Consider the following 18,728-nt stretch of genomic DNA (forward strand, 5'->3'; position numbering starts at 1 on the left):
TAATATTGCATTTTCATATAGTTCAGTAAGATCATAAACTCGGCCTGTTTTCTCAGATATTTCCTCTTGTACTAATTTTCTTATCTAGGCCAAGGCCTTATCTTTAGTTGTCCTCCTAAGATGGTGTCTGAAGTCCCGAGGTTGTCCACCAAGATCGCCTTCTTTCAAGTTTCCTCGTATGGCATTTTCAAATTTCTGGATATGCCTTTTTACATTGCCTTTTTCTATTACTTCATGAATAACCTTCTTCATCTTTTCTATTTTGTCACCTTTCAGAGCCTCTTCCCATTCTTGAACAAGACCATATACTAAGCGTCTCTTCTGGAAAGACCTCCTCCATTGCAATTCGTCTTATCTTGAAAAAGGCTTTATCTTTGGCTTTCCTCCTAAGATCAGCGGTTTGTTTGCGTCCCATCACCTTTAGCTTTATAATGTCTTCATAATCATCACTATTACTAGCAGAATATCCTTGTGTTCCTGAGCTACTTGCTTCCTGGTAGTCTTGAAGCTCCTTTTCAATGTTTTCACTTTTCCTTTTAAGATTCTCTCTCAAGCCTGGAGATTGCCCAAGAAGATGGCCTTCATTTTCTGTTTTCTCTTGTAACATATTTTCAAAATACTCCATTAGGTTTTCTATTATTTGGCTTTTTATTGCCTTATATTCACTTTTCTTTTCAATTTTGTCTCCTTTGATTGCATTTTCATGTAGTTCAGTAAGATCATAAACTCGGCCTGTTTTCTCAGACATTTCCTCTTGTACTAATTTTCTTATCTGGGCCAAGGCCTTATCTTTAGTGGTCCTCCTAAGATGGTTTCTGAAGTCCCGAGGTTGTCCACCAAGATCGCCTTCTTTCAAGTTTCCTCGTATGGCATTTTCAAATTTCTGGATATGCCTTTTTACATTGCCTTTTTCTATTACTTCATGAATAACCTTCTTCATCTTCTCTATTTTGTCACCTTTCAGAGCCTTTTCCCATACTTGAACAAGACCATAGACTAAGCGTCTCTCTTCTGGAAAGACCTCCTCCATTGCAATTCGTCTAATCTTGAAAAAGGCTTTATCTTTGGCTTTCCTCCTAAGATCAGCTGTTTGTTTGCGTTCCATTACCTTTAGCTTTATAATTTCTTCATAATCATCACTATTACTAGCAGAATATCCTTGTGTTCCTGAGCTATCTGCTTCTTGATAGTCTTGAAGTTCCTTTTTAATGTTTTCACTTTTCCAGACATTTTCATTTTGTTCCGATAGTTCCTCATGTGCTCCCACTCCTTGAAGACCCCATTCGATGGCCTGACAACAGTCTGATACAATAATTCCTCTAATGAGGTTTTCAAAATACTGGATACCCCTTTCTACGATTCCTTCTTCTATTTCTTCAAGGTTAACCTCCTGTCTCTTATCCGTTTTCTCGTGTTTCAGAGCCTCTTCCCTCAGTTTAATAAGAGCGTATACTTTGTCGCCTTTTTGCTGTGAGATTTCCTCCTGTGCAATCTGTCTGATCCTTATTAGGGCCACATCTTTTGCTTCTCTCCTAAGATGCTTTCTCTTCATTATTCCGTTCATCATCATAATTTCTGGATATTCACCACTTTTACTGGCAGAATCAGCTTTTGTTCCAGGGCTATTTGATTCTTGGTAGCCTTTTTCATTTTGTTCTTCTGATAACCACTCTTGTATTATTTGACTTATCCTGGCTAAAGCGATATCCTTAGCCTTCCTGTTAAGATTTTCCCTGAAGTCTGGAGATTGCCCCAGAAGATCGCCTTCAATTTCTGTTTTATCATCAATGTTTTCACTTTTCCAGACGTTTTCATTTTGTTCTTCTGATAACCACTCTTGTATTATTTGACTTATCCTGGCTAAAGCGATATCCTTAGCCTTCCTGTTAAGATTTTCCCTGAAGTCTGTAGATTGCCCAAGAAGATCGCCTTCAGACTCTGTTTTTTCTTGTAACCTATTTTCAAAACACTCGATAAGGTTTTCTAATGTCTGGCTTTTTCTTGCCTCTTGATATTCATTTTTCGCTTCAATTTTGTCTCCTTTTAATGCGGTTTCATATCGTTTAGTAAGATCATAAACTACGCCTCTTTTCTCAGAGGCCATTTCCTCTTCCACTCTTTTTCTTATCTGTGCCGAGGCTATATCTTTAGCGACCCTCCTAAGTTGGTTTCTGAAGTCCCGAGATTGTCCACGAAGATCGTCTTCCTGTATGTTTCCTCGAATTATATTTTCGAGATACTCGATGTTCCTTTTTACGATCCCTTCTTCTATCACTTCAATAACAATCTTCTTTTTCTTGTCTATTTTCTCGCCTTTCAGAGCCTCTTCCCAGAGCTGAATAAGATCGTATACTAATCCTCTCTTGTCTGGAGAGACTTCATCCATTGCAATTCGTCTGATCCTTAATATGGCTCTATCTTTCGCTTCCCTTCTAAGATAAGTTCTCTGATTCCGTGCCAGTATCTCTCCCATCATAGTTGCTCCATAATCACCACAAAAATACCAGAATCTGCTTCTGTTCCTGGGCTATTTTCTGTCATCGTTTCTCTTAACATATTTTCAAATTTTCGGATTTGGGCTACCCTTGCAGCTTGGTAGGACTTTTCAAACTTAGGTATTTCAACAATCCTAGCTAAGGCCACTTTTATGGCCTCCGTAGTTGGATTCCTTCTAATTTCAAGAGAATCCTTCGGTTTTCCTTTACCTTTTATCCTTTCTTGGTATCCATTTTCGGACATTTCAAACTTATGAATTTCAACAATTCTAGCTAGGGCCACTTCTTTGGCCTCCCTGGCTGGATTTATTCTAATTCCAACAGAATCCTTCTTCTGTGTTCCGTTACCTTTTATCCTTTCTTCATATTGCATTATACGAGTCTTCACTTGTCCTTCGTTTCCTAATGAAACATTTCGTTTTGGTTTCTCCATTTTTCCAGTTTTTTCAAATTTCTCGACGAGATCCTTAACGGTTCCTGGTCCTGGGTAACCGTTCTTCTTTACTTTCATCAAAGCGTCCCTGTTCGGTTCCATAGCGGAACAATTACAGCATACACAATATCCCAAATTGTTCTGATTAGTAACCACAAAATAAACTTTGGTACTCAAAGCCATTCCACAATAAATACAACACAAATAACTGGTATTACTACACATTTTTGTTAATAACTTTCCTCTACATTGTTTTAGGTCTATTTTGAAAAAAAAAAATGCAACTTGATCTGGAGACACTCAGGGAGAAGCCAAGAATGTCTTTAAAGAACAACACGGATCTCGGAGCTCGGGCAGTTTTCGGAATGTCTTGGAAATGAAGCAGGAATCCCGCAGCCGGATTTGCGATCGTTAATTTTTCATGATTCCTATTTTGAATACCACCAAATCGACAGAAATTATCACAAAACTATCTATTTTAGGCCTATGTCTACTACAATAGGCTTCTAAAATCATTTACAATAGGATAACATAAAGGAGAAGTAAAGACGATTTTCTCAAATTAGTATTTTATTAGAGCTACATTGAACATATTAATCATCTCCTCCGAGATTTCTGAAGAATTCCGAGAGTCGATGAAGAGATTTTCGTTGATTGGGTTGAAGAAAAAGGCGAAGATGATTGCTCTTACAGCGACTGAAGACTCGCAAGTCTGAAGAACGCCATTCCTGAAAGGATTCAGGAAAAGGATCGAAAAACCTCTCCAAGCCTGAATCCTTTTAGGAATGGCATTCTTCAGACTTGCGAGACTTCAGTCGCTGTAAGAGCAATCATCTTCGCCTTCTTCTACATCCCAATCAACGAAAATCTATCCATAGACTACCGGAATTATTCAGAAACCGATGTTAGATCGGCCTAAGGCAGGCAACGGCCATCATACGTCTGGCATCTCATAACACAGAAGGACGGACAGGATGAAGATGAAGCTCTCGAAAGCGCACTCGAAGACGACCACGGAAGAAAGGCAGAACGAAAATCTCTCCATAGACTCCCAGAATTCTTCAGAACCCTTCAGGAACGAGGATGTTAGATCGGCCTAAGGCAGGCAACGGCCATCATACGTCTGGCATCTCATAACACAGAAGGACGGACAGGATGAAGATGAAGCTCTCGAAAGCGAACTCAAAGACGACCATGGAAGAAAGGGAGAGGCTGGGAGTCGGTCAGGACTCATTCTTCTATACTAGATAAATTCGTCTGCTCAGCTTCGAACGGAGTCCAGTCAAGCTCTGATTAAACAAGCCCTTGATCTAAACTTTGGAGTAAAGACTCCCGTTTTCTATTCTCCCCTGATATACAATAAGTTGGTTTTGTGTATATAGTTATATTTGTTCTGTGAAGTTATATGTCAGAATAAGCAAACCTACAAACAGAAATCTTTATTATCCATATATGAAATGCTTAACTTTGTTGCTTAAGGGATAATTGCAGCTTGTTGCATACGCAATATCAAGTTACTATGGCTCTCAAGGGAAAAAGTATTTTGTTCTACGTGCAATAAAGATTTTAATGCTGGGCCTAAATTCCTTCGATAAACGCTCTTAAACCGGAAACATTTTGATGCAATAAAAGGCAAAGGTGCATTGCATATGAATATACAGTAGGCCTATACAAATATTGGCTATGTTGTAGGTCTATACGTATAGATGCTATACTGTAGTTCTATGCATAGAAGGGCTATACTGTAGACTATACATAGATACTCATAGGCCTATTCAAAGATGAGCTATAATGTAGGCCTATACATAATAGCCTACACTGTAAGCCTATACATATATGGGCTATACTATAGGCCTCTCTCTCTCTCTCTCTCTCTCTCTCTCTCTCTCTCTCTCTCTCTCTCTCTCTTTTTATATACATACATATAGACACGCAAACTATATATATATATATATATATATATATATATATATATATATATATATACATACATATAGACACGCAAACTATATATATATATATATATATATATATATATATATATATATATATATATATATATATATATATATATATATATATATATATATATATATATATATATAGTTTGCGTGTCTATATGTATGTATATAAAAGGAGAGAGAGAGAGAGAGAGAGAGAGAGAGAGAGAGAGAGAGAGAGAGAGAGAGCCTATAGTATAGCCCATATATGTATAGGCTTACAGTGTAGGCTATTATGTATAGGCCTACATTATAGCTCATCTTTGAATAGGCCTATGAGTATCTATGTATAGTCTACAGTATAGCCCTTCTATGCATAGAACTACAGTATAGCATCTATACGTATAGACCTACAACATAGCCAATATTTGTATAGGCCTACTGTATATTTATATGCAATGCACCTTTGCCTTTTATTGCATCAAAATGTTTCCGGTTTAAGAGCGTTTATCGAAGGAATTTAGGCCCAGCATTAAAATCTTTATTGCACGTAGAACAAAATACTTTTTCCCTTGAGAGCCATAGTAACTTGATATTGCGTATGCAACAAGCTGCAATTATCCCTTAAGCAACAAAGTTAAGCATTTCATATATGGATAATAAAGATTTCTGTTTGTAGGTTTGCTTATTCTGACATATAACTTCACAGAACAAATATAACTTTATACACAAAACCAACTTATTGTATATCAGGGGAGAATAGAAAACGGGAGTCTTTACTCCAAAGTTTAGATCAAGGGAGAATAGAAAACGGGAGTTTTTACTCCTTCAAAGTTGCTGAAGGACATTCCATTCAACTTTACCATTATTTATGTATATATAAAATCATATTATGAAAGGATTAAATAAAAATATCGTATTCTACATTAATGTTTTTTATTGAGGTAATTGTTTCATTATGAAAATTTAAAGCATTGTTATAAACTGGTATTTACTTTTACAAAGAAATGTAGACGTAGTATGAGAGATGCCAGATATAGCTATTTGGGACAAAAAAGAAATAAAAAAAAAAAACGGTTTACCGCGGAAAATTTTCCTCTTCAAAATTATTTATCGAAAAGATTATTTGATGTAAATTTTTACATGATTTATTTTTTCACAATATTCGGGTGTTTTTCTTTTTTTGTAGAAATTTCTATCGAGCTACCCGTTATATAGAAGTGGTCTTCCGTTGTTTAATCAGAGCTTGACTGGACTCCGTTCGAAGCTGAGCAGACGAATTTATCTAGTATAGAAGAATGAGTCCTGACCGACTCCCAGCCTCTCCCTTTCTTCCATGGTCGTCTTTGAGTTCGCTTTCGAGAGCTTCATCTTCATCCTGTCCGTCCTTCTGTGTTATGAGATGCCAGACGTATGATGGCCGTTGCCTGCCTTAGGCCGATCTAACATCCTCGTTCCTGAAGGGTTCTGAAGAATTCCGGGAGTCTATGGAGAGATTTTCGTTCTGCCTTTCTTCCGTGGTCGTCTTCGAGTGCGCTTTCGAGAGCTTCATCTTCATCCTGTCCGTCCTTCTGTGTTATGAGATGCCAGACGTATGATGGCCGTTGCCTGCCTTAGGCCGATCTAACATCGGTTTCTGAATAATTCCGGTAGTCTATGGATAGATTTTCGTTGATTGGGATGTAGAAGAAGGCGAAGATGATTGCTCTTACAGCGACTGAAGTCTCGCAAGTCTGAAGAATGCCATTCCTAAAAGGATTCAGGCTTGGAGAGGTTTTTCGATCCTTTTCCTGAATCCTTTCAGGAATGGCGTTCTTCAGACTTGCGAGTCTTCAGTCGCTGTAAGAGCAATCATCTTCGCCTTTTTCTTCAACCCAATCAACGAAAATCTCTTCATCGACTCTCGGAATTCTTCAGAAATCTCGGAGGAGATGATTAATATGTTCAATGTAGCTCTAATAAAATACTAATTTGAGAAAATCGTCTTTACTTCTCCTTTATGTTATCCTATTGTAAATGATTTTAGAAGCCTATTGTAGTAGACATAGGCCTAAAATAGATAGTTTTGTGATAATTTCTGTCGATTTGGTGGTATTCAAAATAGGAATCATGAAAAATTAACGATCGCAAATCCGGCTGCGGGATTCCTGCTTCATTTCCAAGACATTCCGAAAACTGCCCGAGCTCCGAGATCCGTGTTGTTCTTTAAAGACATTCTTGGCTTCTCCCTGAGTGTCTCCAGATCAAGTTGCATTTTTTTTTTTCAAAATAGACCTAAAACAATGTAGAGGAAAGTTATTAACAAAAATGTGTAGTAATACCAGTTATTTGTGTTGTATTTATTGTGGAATGGCTTTGAGTACCAAAGTTTATTTTGTGGTTACTAATCAGAACAATTTGGGATATTGTGTATGCTGTAATTGTTCCGCTATGGAACCGAACAGGGACGCTTTGATGAAAGTAAAGAAGAACGGTTACCCAGGACCAGGAACCGTTAAGGATCTCGTCGAGAAATTTGAAAAAACTGGAAAAATGGAGAAACCAAAACGAAATGTTTCATTAGGAAACGAAGGACAAGTGAAGACTCGTATAATGCAATATGAAGAAAGGATAAAAGGTAACGGAACACAGAAGAAGGATTCTGTTGGAATTAGAATAAATCCAGCCAGGGAGGCCAAAGAAGTGGCCCTAGCTAGAATTGTTGAAATTCATAAGTTTGAAATGTCCGAAAATGGATACCAAGAAAGGATAAAAGGTAAAGGAAAACCGAAGGATTCTCTTGAAATTAGAAGGAATCCAACTACGGAGGCCATAAAAGTGGCCTTAGCTAGGATTGTTGAAATACCTAAGTTTGAAAAGTCCTACCAAGCTGCAAGGGTAGCCCAAATCCGAAAATTTGAAAATATGTTAAGAGAAACGATGACAGAAAATAGCCCAGGAACAGAAGCAGATTCTGGTATTTTTGTGGTGATTATGGAGCAACTATGATGGGAGAGATACTGGCACGGAATCAGAGAACTTATCTTAGAAGGGAAGCGAAAGATAGAGCCATATTAAGGATCAGACGAATTGCAATGGATGAAGTCTCTCCAGACAAGAGAGGCTTAGTATACGATCTTATTCAGCTCTGGGAAGAGGCTCTGAAAGGCGAGAAAATAGACAAGAAAAAGAAGATTGTTATTGAAGTGATAGAAGAAGGGATCGTAAAAAGGAACATCGAGTATCTCGAAAATATAATACGAGGAAACATACAGGAAGACGATCTTCGTGGACAATCTCGGGACTTCAGAAACCAACTTAGGAGGGTCGCTAAAGATATAGCCTCGGCACAGATAAGAAAAAGAGTGGAAGAGGAAATGGCCTCTGAGAAAAGAGGCGTAGTTTATGATCTTACTAAACGATATGAAACCGCATTAAAAGGAGACAAAATTGAAGCGAAAAATGAATATCAAGAGGCAAGAAAAAGCCAGACATTAGAAAACCTTATCGAGTGTTTTGAAAATAGGTTACAAGAAAAAACAGAGACTGAAGGCGATCTTCTTGGGCAATCTACAGACTTCAGGGAAAATCTTAACAGGAAGGCTAAGGATATCGCTTTAGCCAGGATAAGTCAAATAATACAAGAGTGGTTATCAGAAGAACAAAATGAAAACGTCTGGAAAAGTGAAAACATTGATGATAAAACAGAAATTGAAGGCGATCTTCTGGGGCAATCTCCAGACTTCAGGGAAAATCTTAACAGGAAGGCTAAGGATATCGCTTTAGCCAGGATAAGTCAAATAATACAAGAGTGGTTATCAGAAGAACAAAATGAAAAAGGCTACCAAGAATCAAATAGCCCTGGAACAAAAGCTGATTCTGCCAGTAAAAGTGGTGAATATCCAGAAATTATGATGATGAACGGAATAATGAAGAGAAAGCATCTTAGGAGAGAAGCAAAAGATGTGGCCCTAATAAGGATCAGACAGATTGCACAGGAGGAAATCTCACAGCAAAAAGGCGACAAAGTATACGCTCTTATTAAACTGAGGGAAGAGGCTCTGAAACACGAGAAAACGGATAAGAGACAGGAGGTTAACCTTGAAGAAATAGAAGAAGGAATCGTAGAAAGGGGTATCCAGTATTTTGAAAACCTCATTAGAGGAATTATTGTATCAGACTGTTGTCAGGCCATCGAATGGGGTCTTCAAGGAGTGGGAGCACATGAGGAACTATCGGAACAAAATGAAAACGTCTGGAAAAGTGAAAACATTAAAAAGGAACTTCAAGACTATCAAGAAGCAAATAGCTCAGGAACACAAGGATATTCTGCTAGTAATAGTGATGATTATGAAGAAATTATAAAGCTAAAGGTAATGGGACGCAAACAAACAGCTGATCTTAGGAGGAAAGCCAAAGATAAAGCCTTTTTCAAGATTAGACGAATTGCAATGGAGGAGGTCTTTCCAGAAGAGAGACGCTTAGTCTATGGTCTTGTTCAAGTATGGGAAAAGGCTCTGAAAGGTGACAAAATAGAGAAGATGAAGAAGGTTATTCATGAAGTAATAGAAAAAGGCAATGTAAAAAGGCATATCCAGAAATTTGAAAATGCCATACGAGGAAACTTGAAAGAAGGCGATCTTGGTGGACAACCTCGGGACTTCAGAAACCATCTTAGGAGGACCACTAAAGATAAGGCCTTGGCCCAGATAAGAAAATTAGTACAAGAGGAAATGTCTGAGAAAACAGGCCGAGTTTATGATCTTACTGAACTACATGAAAATGCAATCAAAGGAGACAAAATTGAAAAGAAAAGTGAATATAAGGCAATAAAAAGCCAAATAATAGAAAACCTAATGGAGTATTTTGAAAATATGTTACAAGAGAAAACAGAAAATGAAGGCCATCTTCTTGGGCAATCTCCAGGCTTGAGAGAGAATCTTAAAAGGAAAAGTGAAAACATTGAAAAGGAGCTTCAAGACTACCAGGAAGCAAGTAGCTCAGGAACACAAGGATATTCTGCTAGTAATAGTGATGATTATGAAGACATTATAAAGCTAAAGGTGATGGGACGCAAACAAACCGCTGATCTTAGGAGGAAAGCCAAAGATAAAGCCTTTTTCAAGATAAGACGAATTGCAATGGAGGAGGTCTTTCCAGAAGAGACGCTTAGTATATGGTCTTGTTCAAGAATGGGAAGAGGCTCTGAAAGGTGACAAAATAGAAAAGATGAAGAAGGTTATTCATGAAGTAATAGAAAAAGGCAATGTAAAAAGGCATATCCAGAAATTTGAAAATGCCATACGAGGAAACTTGAAAGAAGGCGATCTTGGTGGACAACCTCGGGACTTCAGACACCATCTTAGGAGGACCACTAAAGATAAGGCCTTGGCCCAGATAAGAAAATTAGTACAAGAGGAAATATCTGAGAAAACAGGCCGAGTTTATGATCTTACTGAACTATATGAAAATGCAATATTATTATTATTATTAAAATTGTAATTGTTATTATTATTATTATTATTATTATTATTATTATTATTATTATTATTATTATTATTATTATTATTATTATTATTATTATTATTATTATTATTATTATTATTTATTATTATTATTATTATTATTATTATTATTATTATTATTATTATTATTAATATTATTAATATTATTATTATTATTATTATTATTATTATTATTAATATTATTAATATTATTATTATTTTATTATTATTATTATTATTATTATTATATTATTATTATTATTATTATTATTATTATTATTATTATTATTATCATTATTATTATTATTATTATTATTATTATTATTATTATTATTATTATTATTATTATTATTATTATTATTATTATTATTATATTATTATTATTATTATTATTATTATTATTATTATTATTATTATTATTATTATTATTATTATTATTATTATTATTATTATTATTATTATTATTATTATTATTATTATTATTATTATTATTATTATTATTATTATTATTATTATTATTATTATTATTATTATTATTATTATTATTATTATTATTATTATTATTATTATTATTATTATTATTATTATTATTATTATTATTATTATTATTATTATTATTATTATTATTATTATTATTATTATTATTATTATTATTATTAATATTATTATTATTATTATTATTATTATTATTATTATTATTATTATTATTATTATTATTATTATTATTATTATTATTATTATTATTATTATTAAAATTATTATTATTATTATTATTATTATTATTATTATTATTATTATTATTATTATTATTATTATTATTATTATTATTATTATTATTATTATTATTATTATTATTATTATTATTATTATTATTATTATTATTATTATTATTATTATTATTATTATTATTAAAATTATTATTATTATTATTATTATTATTATTATTATTATTATTATTATTATTATTATTATTATTATTATTATTAAAATTATTATTATTATTATTATTATTATTATTATTATTATTATTATTATTATATTATTATTATTATTATTATTATTATTATTATTATTATTATTATTATTATTATTATTATTATTATTATTATTATTATTATTATTATTATTATTATTATTATTATTATTATTATTATTATTATTATTATTATTATTATTATTATTATTATTATTATTATTATTATTATTATTATTATTATTATTATTATTATTATTATTATTATTATTATTATTATTATTATTATTATTATTATTATTATTATTATTATTATTATTATTATTATTATTATTATTATTATTATTATTATTATTATTATTATTATTATTATTATTATTATTATTATTATTATTATTATTATTATTATTATTATTATTATTATTATTATTATTATTATTATTATTATTATTATTATTATTATTATTATTATTATTATTATTATTATTATTATTATTATTATTATTATTATTATTATTATTATTATTATTATTATTATTATTATTATTATTATTATTATTATTATTATTATTATTATTATTATTATTATTATTATTATTATTATTATTATTATTATTATTATTATTATTATTATTATTATTATTATTATTATTATTATTATTATTATTATTATTATTATTATTATTATTATATTATTATTATTATTATTATTATTATTATTATTATTATTATTATTATTATTATTATTATTATTATTATTATTATTATTATTATTATTATTATTATTATTATTATTATTATTATTATTATTATTATTATTATTATTATTATTATTATTATTATTATTATTATTATTATTATTATTATTATTATTATTATTATTATTATTATTATTATTATTATTATTATTATTATTATTATTATTATTATTATTATTATTATTATTGTTATTATTATTATTATTATTATTATTATTATTATTATTATTATTATTATTATTATTATTATTATTATTATTATTATTATTATATTATTATTATTATTATTATTATTATTATTATTATTATTATTATTATTATTATTATTATTATTATTATTATTATTATTATTATTATTATTATTATTATTATTATTATTATTATTATTATTATTATTATTATTATTATTATTATTATTATTATTATTATTATTATTATTATTATTATTATTATTATTATTATTATTATTATTATTATTATTATTATTATTATTATTATTATTATTATTATTATTATTATTATTATTATTATTATTATTATTATTATTATTATTATTATTATTATTATTATTATTATTATTATTATTATTATTATTATTATTATTATTATTATTATTATTATTATTATTATTATTATTATTATTATTATTATTATTATTATTATTATTATTATTATTATTATTATTATTATTATTATTATTATTATTATTATTATTATTATTATTATTATTATTATTATTATTATTATTATTATTATTATTATTATTATTATTATTATTATTATTATTATTATTATTATTATTATTATTATTATTATTATTATTATTATTATTATTATTATTATTATTATTATTATTATTATTATTATTATTATTATTATTATTATTATTATTATTATTATTATTATTATTATTATTATTATTATTATTATTATTATTATTATTATTATTATTATTATTATTATTATTATTATTATTATTATTATTATTATTATTATTATTATTATTATTATTATTATTATTATTATTATTATTATTATTATTATTATTATTATTATTATTATTATTATTATTATTATTATTATTATTATTATTATTATTATTATTATTATTATTATTATTATTATTATTATTATTATTATTATTATTATTATTATTATTATTATTATTATTATTATTATTATTATTATTATTATTATTATTATTATTATTATTATTATTATTATTATTATTATTATTATTATTATTATTATTATTATTATTATTATTATTATTATTATTATTATTATTATTATTATTATTATTATTATTATTATTATTATTATTATTATTATTATTATTATTATTATTATTATTATTATTATTATTATTATTATTATTATTATTATTATTATTATTATTATTATTATTATTATTATTATTATTATTATTATTATTATTATTATTATTATTATTATTATTATTATTATTATTATTATTATTATTATTATTATTATTATTATTATTATTATTATTATTATTATTATTATTATTATTATTATTATTATTATTATTATTATTATTATTATTATTATTATTATTATTATTATTATTATTATTATTATTATTATTATTATTATTATTATTATTATTATTATTATTATTATTATTATTATTATTATTATTATTATTATTATTATTATTATTATTATTATTATTATTATTATTATTATTATTATTATTATTATTATTATTATTATTATTATTATTATTATTATTATTATTATTATTATTATTATTATTATTATTATTATTATTATTATTATTATTATTATTATTATTATTATTATTATTATTATTATTATTATTATTATTATTATTATTATTATTATTATTATTATTATTATTATTATTATTATTATTATTATTATTATTATTATTATTATTATTATTATTATTATTATTATTATTATTATTATTATTATTATTATATTATTATTAAAATTATTATTATTATTATTATTATTATTATTATTATTATTATTATTATTATTATTATTATTATTATTATTATTATTATTATTATTATTATTATTATTATTATTATTATTATTATTATTATTATTATTATTATATTATTATTATTATTATTATTATTATTATTATTATTATTATTATTATTATTATATTATTATTATTATTATTATTATTATTATTATTATTATTATTATTATTATTATTATTATTATTATTATTATTATTATTATTATTATTATTATTATTATTATTATTATTATTATTATTATTATTATTATTATTATTATTATTATTATTATTATATTATTATTATTATTATTATTATTATTATTATTATTATTATTATTATTATTATTATTATTATTATTATTATTATTATTATTATTATTATTATTATTATTATTATTATTATTATTATTATTATTATTATTATTATTATTATTATTATTATTATTATTATTATTATTATTATTATTATTATTATTATTATTATTATTATTATTATTATTATTATTATTATTATTATTATTATTATTATTATTATTATTATTATTAAAATTATTATTATTATTATTATATATATTATTATTATTATTATTATTATTATTATTATTATTATTATTATTATTATTATTATTATTATTATTATTATTATATTATTATTATTATTATTATTATTATTATTATTATTATTATTATTATCATTATTATTATTATTATTATTATTATTATTATTATTATTATTATTATTATTATTATTATTATTATTATTATTATTATTATTATTATTATTATTATTATTATTATTATTATTATTATTATTATTATTATTATTATTATTATTATTATTATTATTATTATTATTATTATATTATTATTATTATTATTATTATTATTATTATTATTATTATTATTATTATTATTATTATTATTATTATTATTATTATTATTATTATTATTATTATTATTATTATTATTATTATTATTATTATTATTATTATTATTATTATTATTATTATTATTATTATTATTATTATTATTATTATTATTATTATTATTATTATTATTATTATTATTATTATTATTATTATTATTATTATTATTATTATTATTATTATTATTATTATTATTATTATTATTATTATTATTATTATTATTATTATTATTATTATTATTATTATTATTATTATTATTATTATTATTATTATTATTATTATTATTATTATTATTATTATTATTATTATTATTATTATTATTATTATTATTATTATTATTATTATTATTATTATTATTATTATTATTATTATTATTATTATTATTATTATTATTATTATTATTATTATTATTATTATTATTATTATTATTATTATTATTATTATTATTATTATTATTATTATTATTATTATTATTATTATTATTATTATTATTATTATTATTATTATTATTATTATTATTATTATTATTATTATTATTATTATTATTATTATTATTATTATTATTATTATTATTATTATTATTATTATTATTATTATTATTATATATTATTATTATTATTATTATTATTATTATTATTATTATTATTATTATTATTATTAAAATTATTATTATTATTATTATTATTATTATTATTATTATTATTATTATTATTATTATTATTATTATTATTATTATTATTATTATTATTATTATTATTATTATTATTATTATTATTATTATTATTATTATTATTATTATTATTATTATTATTATTATTATTATTATTATTATTATTATTATATTATTATTATTATTATTATTATTATTATTATTATTATTATTATTATTATTATTATTATTATTATTATTATTATTATTATTATTATTATTATTATTATTATTATTATTATTATTATTATTATTATTATTATTATTATTATTATTATTATTATTATTATTATTATTATTATTATTATTATTATTATTATTATTATTATTATTATTATTATTATTATTATTATTATTATTATTATTATTATTATTATTATTATATTATTATTATTATTATTATTATTATTATTATTATTATTATTATATTATTATTATTATTATTATTATTATTATTATTATTATTATTATTATTATTATTATTATTATTATTATTATTATTATTATTATTATTATTATTATTATTATTATTATTATTATTATTATTATTATTATTATTATTATTATTATTATTATTATTATTATTATTATTATTATTATTATTATTATTATTATTATTATTATTATTATTATTATTATTATTATTATTATTATTATTATTATTATTATTATTATTATTATTATTATTATTATTATTATTATTATTATTATTATTATTATTATTATTATTATTATTATTATTATTATTATTATTATTATTATTATTATTATTATTATTATTATTATTATTATTATTATTATTATTATTATTATTATTATTATTATTATTATTATTATTATTATTATTATTATTATTATTATTATTATTATTATTATTATTATTATTTATTATTATTATTATTATTATTATTATTATTATTATTATTATTATTATTATTATTATTATTATTATTATTATTATTATTATTATTATTATTATTATTATTATTATTATTATTATTATTATTATTATTATTATTATTATTATTATTATTATTATTATTATTATTATTATTATTATTATTATTATTATTATTATTATTATTATTATTATTATTATTATTATTATTATTATTATTATTATTATTATTATTATTATTATTATTATTATTATTATTATTATTATTATTATTATTATTATTATTATTATTATTATTATTATTATTATTATTATTATTATTATTATTATTATTATTATTATTATTATTATTATTATTATTATTATTATATTATTATTATTATTATTATTATTATTATTATTATTATTATTATTATTATTATTATTATTATTATTATTATTATTATTATTATTATTATTATTATTATTATTATTATTATTATTATTATTATTATTATTATTATTATTATTATTATTATTATTATTATTATTATTATTATTATTATTATTATTATTATTATTATTATTATTATTATTATTATTATTATTATTATTATTATTATTATTATTATTATTATTATTATTATTATTATTATTATTATTATTATTATTATTATTATTATTATTATTATTATTATTATTATTATTATTATTATTATTATTATTATTATTATTATTATTATTATTATTATTATTATTATTATTATTATTATTATTATTATTATTATTATTATTATTATTATTATTATTATTATTATTATTATTATTATTATTATTATTATTATTATTATTATTATTATTATTATTATTATTATTATTATTATTATTATTATTATTATTATTATTATTATTATTATTATTATTATTATTATTATTATTATTATTATTATTATTATTATTATTATTATTATTATTATTATTATTATTATTATTATTATTATTATTATTATTATTATTATTATTATTATTATTATTATTATTATTATTATTATTATTATTATTATTATTATTATTATTATTATTATTATTATTATTATTATTATTATTATTATTATTATTATTATTATTATTATTATTATTATTATTATTATTATTATTATTATTATTATTATTATTATTATTATTATTATTATTATTATTATTATTATTATTATTATTATTATTATTATTATTATTATTATTATTATTATTATTATTATTATTATTATTATTATTATTATTATTATTATTATTATTATTATTATTATTATTATTATTATTATTATTATTATTATTATTATTATTATTATTATTATTATTATTATTATTATTATTATTATTATTATTATTATTATTATTATTATTATTATTATTATTATTATTATTATTATTATTATTATTATTATTATTATTATTATTATTATTATTATTATTATTATTATTATTATTATTATTATTATTATTATTATTATTATTATTATTATTATTATTATTATTATTATTATTATTATTATTATTATTATTATTATTATTATTATTATTATTATTATTATTATTATTATTATTATTATTATTATTATTATTATTATTATTATTATTATTATTATTATTATTATTATTATTATTATTATTATTATTATTATTATTATTATTATTATTATTATTATTATTATTATTATTATTATTATTATTATTATTATTATTATTATTATTATTATTATTATTATTATTATTATTATTATTATTATTATTATTATTATTATTATTATTATTATTATTATTATTATTATTATTATTATTATTATTATTATTATTATTATTATTATTATTATTATTATCATTATTATTATTATTATTATTATTATTATTATTATTATTATTATTATTATTATTATTATTATTATTATTATTATTATTATTATTATTATTATTATTATTATTATTATTATTATTATTATTATTATTATTATTATTATTATTATTATTATTATTATTATTATTATTATTATTATTATTATTATTATTATTATTATTATTATTATTATTATTATTATTATTATTATTATTATTAT

General features: G+C 20.9%; 2 protein-coding genes across 2 annotated transcripts; one reads left to right on the top strand and one right to left on the bottom strand.

Moving 5' to 3' along the window:
* Positions 1-265: 265 nt before the first annotated feature.
* On the bottom strand, positions 266-2,476 carry LOC137636541 (calponin homology domain-containing protein DDB_G0272472-like). The gene has a single exon (XM_068368943.1). The coding sequence runs from the start codon at positions 2,474-2,476 to the stop codon at positions 266-268; it is 2,211 nt and encodes a 736-aa protein (XP_068225044.1).
* A 5,376-nt stretch (positions 2,477-7,852) lies between these two features.
* LOC137636542 (calponin homology domain-containing protein DDB_G0272472-like) lies at positions 7,853-10,063 on the top strand. Its single transcript, XM_068368944.1, has one exon. The coding sequence runs from the start codon at positions 7,853-7,855 to the stop codon at positions 10,061-10,063; it is 2,211 nt and encodes a 736-aa protein (XP_068225045.1).
* Positions 10,064-18,728: the final 8,665 nt, after the last annotated feature.

This window comes from Palaemon carinicauda, unplaced genomic scaffold, assembly GCF_036898095.1.
Source record: "Palaemon carinicauda isolate YSFRI2023 unplaced genomic scaffold, ASM3689809v2 scaffold3212, whole genome shotgun sequence".
Lineage (NCBI taxonomy): Eukaryota > Metazoa > Arthropoda > Malacostraca > Decapoda > Palaemonidae > Palaemon > Palaemon carinicauda.